Source organism: Ruditapes philippinarum, unplaced genomic scaffold (genome assembly GCF_026571515.1).
Source record: "Ruditapes philippinarum isolate M1 unplaced genomic scaffold, ASM2657151v2 ctg23731_1_1_1_1, whole genome shotgun sequence".
NCBI lineage: Eukaryota > Metazoa > Mollusca > Bivalvia > Venerida > Veneridae > Ruditapes > Ruditapes philippinarum.
The window spans coordinates 1-8,655 of record NW_026857282.1 but is presented as its reverse complement, the minus strand read 5'-3'; the positions used below and the strand labels follow the sequence as shown (position 1 = coordinate 8,655).

Below are 8,655 nucleotides of genomic sequence, written 5' to 3'. Positions count from 1 at the left end.
AGGACAGCTCTCCATATACTTTGTATAGTCGAGCTAAAAACAATCGTCTTATAACAATACATTGTAGGTACTATAATGCTTATTTCAATATAAGAAAGTCTGAACCTCGAACTTTTATCTAAGAAAAGTATGCAAAGCTTTGTTGTCTTTTAGGTTCCTCCTTTCTTTTGCTGCTATATGTGTAAATATCATTTAAAAAATACACATTTCAATGGTATCATGCTTCTGCCAAGGTTAATGCACTGGAAAAGGTGCTTTACCCTCTGTTTGTATTTGAGTAACATCAACAAACTGCATCAAAACAGAAATTGCTCACCTTCAGCTTGCTGTTTTCTTTGACTAATCTCTCATTTTCAGCATTCAACTGTTCCAGCTCTCTCTGTAATATATGTTCTAATATACAAATTTCTTTCAGAAACTGGTGGAAAAGTAACACCTTATTTAGTTATACAATGATCATATATATTTTCTTGATGGACATAATATTATATCAACTGTATGGTAAAAAACTCATTATTGATTATTTTGAATCTATTATGGAAATGGTAACCATGATCTTGGCAGTGTTTAAGAGTGTCAGTAAACAAGCCCTGAAGTAGTATTGAAAAATTACAATGTTTAGAATGGTAAACGTTTTATTCATTTTCACGCATCATTTTATGTAATTTCTTATTCAACAAAACATAACTGCAACAATTTCAATCTGCACAACTTACAAGAATAAAATGAACTTATTTGTATTGGCAATATCTGTATCTCATCATAAATGGGTGACTTGAATCCAATCTCATTTGGAAGGGTCAATAAGTAAAAGTATAAAATCAATTTTAGCACAGACCCTTGACCTATGTGTCACACCTTCTTAAAATATAAAAGGACAGCCCAAATATCAACATACTAAATATGAAAGTATAAAATCAATTTTAGCACAGACCCTTGACCTAAGTGTCACACCTTCGTAAAAAATAAAAAGACAGCCCAAATATCAACATACTAAATATGAAAGACATTATTTAATAATCAAATGCCATATGAACTTTAACCGGTAAAGTGTCACTAGCTATTTTAAACATCAGTGACCTTGACCATTACCCAATGGACCATCCAACATAAGTTTCTACAAAATATGAATGAGGCTGCACACGTATAACTAACAGTGGAACTAGTATCATAAAACAAGAGCTGTGGGAAGAAACAGTGAAGCTCGACTAATCATATTCTTGATTGAGTTAAAGAAAACAAAACTGTTAAACAAAAATCAATTATGATATAAATATATAAAGGTATCCGTTTCAAGAACTCAAATGTTTGATATTTTTTCCCTATGTTACCATGTAAAAAAAGTTAACAGACATGTCTATGCTCAAGAGGAAATAATTCATGAAACATAAATTGCTAGAGTTATGCACCTTGTCATGCATGATGTGAATAATGACAAAGAACCATCTTAGGTCTAGAGTACATACTATTTATGACATTAAAGAAAATACTTATAAATATTAATTATATGACTACATTTTGTTTTGTATTTAAGACTAAATTCCAAGTTCAAAAAATATTAAATGGTCATAATTCTGGAGCTAGCATAATATATCTTATCAAATATGACAATGGTGCTCAGATAACAAACCAAATTTGTCTGAATTAAATCCCTGAAAAATGAAAAACGTTACAGTTGGTGAGCAAAAAACTGAAATATCTGCCCTTTTCTACATATGCAGATTAAGAAACCATGCAGTGTTCCCAAGTCATTATGACTTGTTATCAAAGTATAATCATGACAGATCCAACACAAATGCATACAAGGGTTAACAAATCGAGCTCTGTGTTGTCCTTGAAAACAGAGCCAAAATTTTTGCCATACACAAAATTAATGTAACTGTGTTTTCTAACAAATGCCTCGGTGTAAGGTTTTATAAACCAACATGTGATGGAACATAGTGAAACAACTTATACTGCCACCGAAAAGTATGTCTTCATTGAAATAGGTCATGAAATAAATTTTAACAACCCTTTTTAATGATTTGTCTTAGACCTGATATTTTATGTGATATTATGTTTAAAAGATCAGTATAATTAATTGAAAGCACAATTCAAATTATTTAGTTAATGTATACAATGATATATGGAACAAAAGCCTAGACTTGGTACTGATCATTCCAGTAAAGTTTGGATAAAATTGCATCAGTAGTTTATGAGGAGTAGTCCAGACAAGTTTTTGTGTATCTGGCAACACACAGAAAAAAACACCTTTTAATCAAAGGGCCATAACTCGGCCAAAAATCATTCAACCGGATAACCTGTGCAATATGCCGAGGACTTGAGCTACCGATCAATCCTGTAAAGTTTCATTGAAATTGCATTAGTGGTATAAGAGAAGTAGTCGGAACAAACTTTAAAAATAAAATTTTTTAAAGGGCCATAACTCTGAAAAAATTATTTAAACGGAAAATGCTGACAATACGCACAACTAGACTTGGTATTGATCTTTCCTGTAAAGTTTGGATGAAATTGCACTAGTAGTTTATGAGGAGTAGTCCGGACAAGTTTTGTGACGCATGAACAGACGGACGGACAGAGAAGTAATCCCTATATGTCCCCACTACTCCGTAGAGGCGACACAAAAATCAGAACTTATGCCCCTCAGCTTTTGTAGATTTTTGACAATTCATTTTATGACAGAGCTGTTATAGGATTAAACATACTGTATAATACCTTCAAACAAATCATCTGACTGTTGTAATCTTCTTCCATCTCAGCTTCAGCATAACTTTCAACCTCACTACTGACATGATCCTCCTTGAAAAAGAAATATTAATTTCAAACTATCAAATAAGTAAGATGTCTATGCAGTTTATTTTGTCTGAAGCTGTCAATAAATAAAACTCTGCTAAAATGACCTCTATAGTCATACTGGTGACATAATATTGTGTAACGATAAAATATCACTCAATCAATATGGATGTATTCTATTGAAATATATTATCTTACAAAATTAATGCAAATAGAACACTCAAAGCATAATTATTACTATTGTCTTAAAACACACATGACTGTTGGAAAGTTTCACAGTCAGGGAGTGGATCTGCTCCAATAAGCCTGGCTTTAAATAATAGGTGTGAAATTCTTTCATAATTGTAAAACCAGGACATAAAATTTACTTTAAAAATATAGGAGGTATTTGGATAATACATTTCGAATAATATGTTTGTATTTATATTGATTTATATAGAGATAAAAATGGGACTGCTGATCTACTTGGGATAATGCTGGGTATTGGAATAAAAAATGAGATAAAATCTGACTGGTACAGGTAGGTTTGTGATAATATACAAAGGTGACCTCAAATGCAGCTTTGATTGTTTTAAGTTCAGGCTAGACAGTTTAAGAAGAGCTGTCATAGGGACAGCATGCTCAACTTTTTTCTCAATTGCAATATACTTACCTAAATGCATAATAGTAAATTATATGTAATGTGAAGTTTGTGAACACAGTAGACTTTCAATAAATGGAGCTCATTATATAGTCTAATATTAAAAGTTATGGCCACATTACTAATGCAAATTATATTACTTATGCAAAACATATTAAAGTATGAAGTTAATAGTGAAATACATGGCAAACATACAAAAAAGATCTTATCTTTCAAGTCAGAAAAGGGGATAATTCACATGTGTAACTTTTCAGTGCTTTTAGAAATACTGCCTATCATACAAACCCTTAATTGTCCAAGTCCAAAAAGGGACATTAATGGTAGAAATTTCAAACAAACTTTATCAGTGACAGACTTTTCATGCTAGTACTCATGATTTTTTCAAATTCAAAAGGGTAGACTAAAATATCAAAATTCAGTTAAGAATTATGGGCCCTGTTTAAGACCTCGAAATCATAAACTCAAAACGCGTTTTGTGAAGTTGCAAGTTAACGCCTTTAGAGATTCTTAATTATATTTAACCTGCAGTGATCCATGCAAGGGTCAGGCCAAAGAAATTTCCTCAAGTAGTCAAATTTAAAAGACTGACAAACAAGATCTTTGTAACACATCAGCTTTTCCATGTTTCTGTGCCTGGATACTAAACTACATAACCATCCATTTTGTATTGACAGAAGGTCCACTATGATTATGTAACCACAAATTCATGTATATATAATAAATAACCTTACCGTGACTAACACACAGTTTTCATTGTTTTCTGGTTCCTTCTGTTTAGCTGTATTTTTGGTTGTTCTTATTGTTCCCTCTTTTGATGGTTTTTTCAGCTTTGACTGATCTGCTAACATTTTCTTTCTAAAATATGTAATTTTAAATGTGGTGAAAAAATTAAAATTTCGTTTAAAAAGTATTTTATTAAAAAATTACACTGTATGTTTCTTGTTAATTGTAGAAATGGATATGAAGACAAAAATTTAAATACTTAATATTAATTTGTCTCCTTAAAGCATTTAAATACTTAATATTAATTTGTCTCCTTAAAGCATTTAAATACTTAATATCAAGTCATTGTAAATGTTTGAAAAATGGCTTGATAATGATATGTAATGTAAAGTCAAAAGGGTTAATTATATATTTGTAATTAAAATTATTATGTGAAATATGGTTTATCAGAACAGAACAGAACAGAGTTTATTTCATAACTTGTACACACATAGGTACATCGTTATTAAAAACATTTTTAAATATAATTATAGGTCACATATTTTACAATTACACATAAAGAAAAAACAAATCAATACAATACTGAGCAATGGGATATTTAATACATACAATGTGATACATTACATACACTGACTTTAACAAGAGCTATCAATGATCGCATGTTGACTGATGATAGCCAATTAAGCAGTTGTATTGAGGGGATATTGGACAATTTGTTCCCTATTAAAGTAGCAGAAGCTACTCTGTAGCAGGAGACAGAAAAACCATAACAAGACCTAAACACTTTTTATTAAAGGGCCACAACTGATCAAAATTCATTCAAATAGAAAATCTTTTAAAAATGCACAAGAACTGATCAATTTTTTTCTCTATTATTGTAAACTTAGAGAAGTTCATACAAAACAAAGTAATAAAAAAGCAATAACTCTGACAAAAACCATTTAACTGGAAAGCACAATTAGTCTTGAAACTGATCATTGCTGTAGTATGGTAAAAATTCCACTAGTAATTTTGTAGAGTATTCTGGATAAATTTTAAGACTGACAGATGGAACATTTGAAAGTTTTACTTAACCATTTTCAAAAAATCAATTTTGATCATATCTTTGCAGTTGATGGACCTGGTTAACTAACCTGTCATTACAAATACGATGCCTCCCTCACTCAGAGCTAGTGTAACAATAAATAATTGTGAATAAAGACATGTATTTTGTTTAAACTATACCTTTATGTGTTCCTCACTGAGCTAGTGTAACAATAAAAATTGTGAATGAAGACATGTATTTTGTTTATACTAGACATTTATGTGTACTTACACCTCCATCTTGAAGGCTTTTTCACCCTTTGTCAATGTTAAAAAGGCCTCTTCAGCGAATTCCAACTTTAATTTCATACTGTCTACAAAGAACCGCTGTGTAACATTCATTTTGGTTGTTGTTGACACAATAAAGCTCCAAGTTGGCTCGGGAAGTCTTGCCATCTGCAGGTGAATAGCAAAGGCTTGCTGCAGTTTTCTTGGATCCTGAAATATGTGCAACAATTAACATAAACAAGCCAGAAGAATCTGAAAGAGTCTTTTATTTTCAAACAGAAATGAATTAATTCATAACTTTTTCCCCCATCTTTGGCTTTCATTGATAATCTTCACTAGAGGTTGTAAATAGTTCAACAAATAAAATCGCTGTTACACATGGGGCCAATTTCTTGAAAATTGATTAAATTATTTATTATCCTGCTTTTACATATATCAATTAAATTATTGATAGAGATTTGACCCAGGTATTGATTAAATTTATTGGTTATCCAACCAAAGTTAAGCTGTGAGAAAAAAACATAAAAACTACACACAACAATATTATGCTAAAGTTATGCACTTATAAATAATGATTCTAGTGGTCTCAAACTTCCAAGAATAACATTCTTAAAACTAGGAGACAAATGTTTAAAAAAAACACTTTTTAATTAAAATACTGAATCTGGGGTTCCAGAGTTATGAACTTTTACAAACCTTCTTCTTGAATATAAGTGCCAAAGCATTCTTCCAGACAAGGATGGCCTCTTTATCAGGGTTTGGTGGAAGCAAATCTCGCATTAATCTGACTTTGTCAATAAAACTAACAATTTTGTTCCTTTCATGTGTTACAGTGTTGTGTGCATAGCCCAACGACAGAACCATCTCCCGTGACAGTTGACTATAAAGTCTAACTTGCACGGTGCTATAAGGGAGGGTACCTTCCTCCAAAAGAGTCTGAAGTTTAAAATATTCAGTTGATCAGCATGTTTCAATATGAATTTGTTTTCACAGTTTAAGTAATAGTTAAGTTCTGGCCTATTTGAATGCTTATCAAATGGGTGGAATTTATAGGAATGGCCTAAGTAAATGATTGTTTCATTCATTTTAGAAGACAGTATTAAAACAAAATACAGTCAAACTTGCCCTAGTATCTACAGTCTAACTTGCCCATGCAACCACGTGTATTAAGCGACTTTTGTCTTAAACGACCACTTAATATACCACCCCCCCCGCTAAGACCGCTAATAAGTCACCTAATTGAGAGCAATCTTTTCATTAAAAGACCACTTTTACTTGTCAAGTAATTGTGTTATTAGAGAACGCCGCCTCGTAATGTCATTAGTGTCAACAATTAAAAGACAACAAATAAATGTATGGAAAACTCTATTTCCCAAACCGTTTAAGCGTAAGCAAATGAAGTTAAGTATACACGTGACGTGTATTATCCAATTATATCGATGAAACAATGCAACGCTCCGCCCCTACTGATGTGGTGTATACACTTCGCTTGTTGACATTTAGACTGCATTGAATTGACCTTGAACTTGATCAGCAATTAAATTAGATGTTAGTTTGTTTATTTCGAATGAAAAATGCACAACAGAGAAACGTCTTCACTAGTAGGGTTTTCGTGTTGGAGACAAGGAAAAGCAACAGAAAAGATAAACAATTAGGGAAAAAATATCAAACATGTACAAAATGGATCACAAATGTTTCGTCAATAAATAACAAAAAGTTATTTTTTACATTGGCATCCATTTAGATTATCAAGTGTACTAATTATTCAACACTTGTATGAAAATGAAGTTGTTAAACATTCCCACCCAATAAGAAAGAGTTTAACATTCCCACCGAATAAGAAAGAGTTTAACATTCCCACCGAATAAGAAAGAGTAACATTCCCACCGAATAAGAAAGAGTTTAACATTCCCACCGAATAAGAAAGATGTCATTTGTAAATTTTGACTTTTATGTCATGCTTTGTCTTCAGAGACCGTTTCATTAAGAGACCGTTTTGGGTGTTTCCTTTGCGTGGTCGCTTAATACAAGTTTGACTGTATATAATTATATTCTGTGACAATCACTTAAATTTACTCCATAATTTTCTCTGCATCTTTAATGTGTTATGCAACTTTTACTTCATGCAACCAGCAAAAGCTTATTTAAAATCAGCAACTATTAATCTATCCTTTCCATACATTATTCTTTGATCTTATCAGCAGTTTGCAAAAATAAATCATTGTTTATTGATATAGCTGTTCATCGATAATTATCTAAATGCAACTCAGATGTCTCAACACTGGTGACTGGTAAAAGAGTTATTATTATGCCTAAAGGCTAACATTTCTCTTCACAACTAACAATTATCATAAAGAGCCATCATTTTGGTTTACACAGAATTTATTTTAAATCAATTGTATAGGAAGCTATAAGCTTATAGACGCACTTTAAAATCTGTTCCTGGGACCAACGAGTACTGAAGTGAGTGTACAGTTTCCTGCTCAAGGAAACGACGACAGCCCCTGACAGTGTTAAAAACTTTAAACTCATGCGGCTAGCATCATTAAAAATCAACATCTAGGACATTGTAAGCACTCAATAAAGTCAGTGGTAATTTATTTAAGGGTTAAATTTGCCATTTTATGTGGCTTAAACATTTTATTTATACCAGACCACATAACAATAATAAAGAAATTTACCTGCATGGCCTGACGTGTGTGATTGCCACCTAGGCATTCTACAGAACCCTGACATGGGTTAGCTTATGACTCAGGATCAATGTCCTTATCAATTAAGCCCAACATAACTATCAACTGCCCCATGCTGGTATTCCTGAAACTTTCTACCAAGTCTGACACATGGCTATTGTCTAAAACTCTGGTTCTGTGTTTGGGATGCGGTGGTATCAAGTTAGTAATATGAACAGCATAAGTTCCTTAAAAAAAATAAAAAAATTATTATCATTTCTGATCATTATCATTTCAAATGGACGCATGAAAACCTTACTGTTTGTCAATCAATAAATGATGCCGCAAAAATTTCGAATTTACAGAATAATAAACCCTGCATACAGGTACAGTAGGTGTGACAAATTACCCGCATTAAAGCGGTTAAAGCTAATTACTGACGGGTACAATCCAGGTTTGCATTTCTTATTGAAAAGTACAACTGAAATTTGTCCACTAATCAATATGATGTGTATGCAT

General features: G+C 32.0%; 1 protein-coding gene across 1 annotated transcript; it reads right to left on the bottom strand.

Annotated features, from left to right (window-relative positions):
• Positions 1–2,715: 2,715 nt before the first annotated feature.
• On the bottom strand, positions 2,716–8,384 carry LOC132749279 (uncharacterized; the record flags this gene model as incomplete). The annotated part of the gene is given in 5 exon segments (XM_060739002.1): positions 2,716–2,799; positions 4,165–4,288; positions 5,472–5,677; positions 6,164–6,403; positions 8,149–8,384. Coding segments are annotated over 5 exon segments (660 nt in total), but the record flags the coding sequence as incomplete, so codon positions are not given.
• Positions 8,385–8,655: the final 271 nt, after the last annotated feature.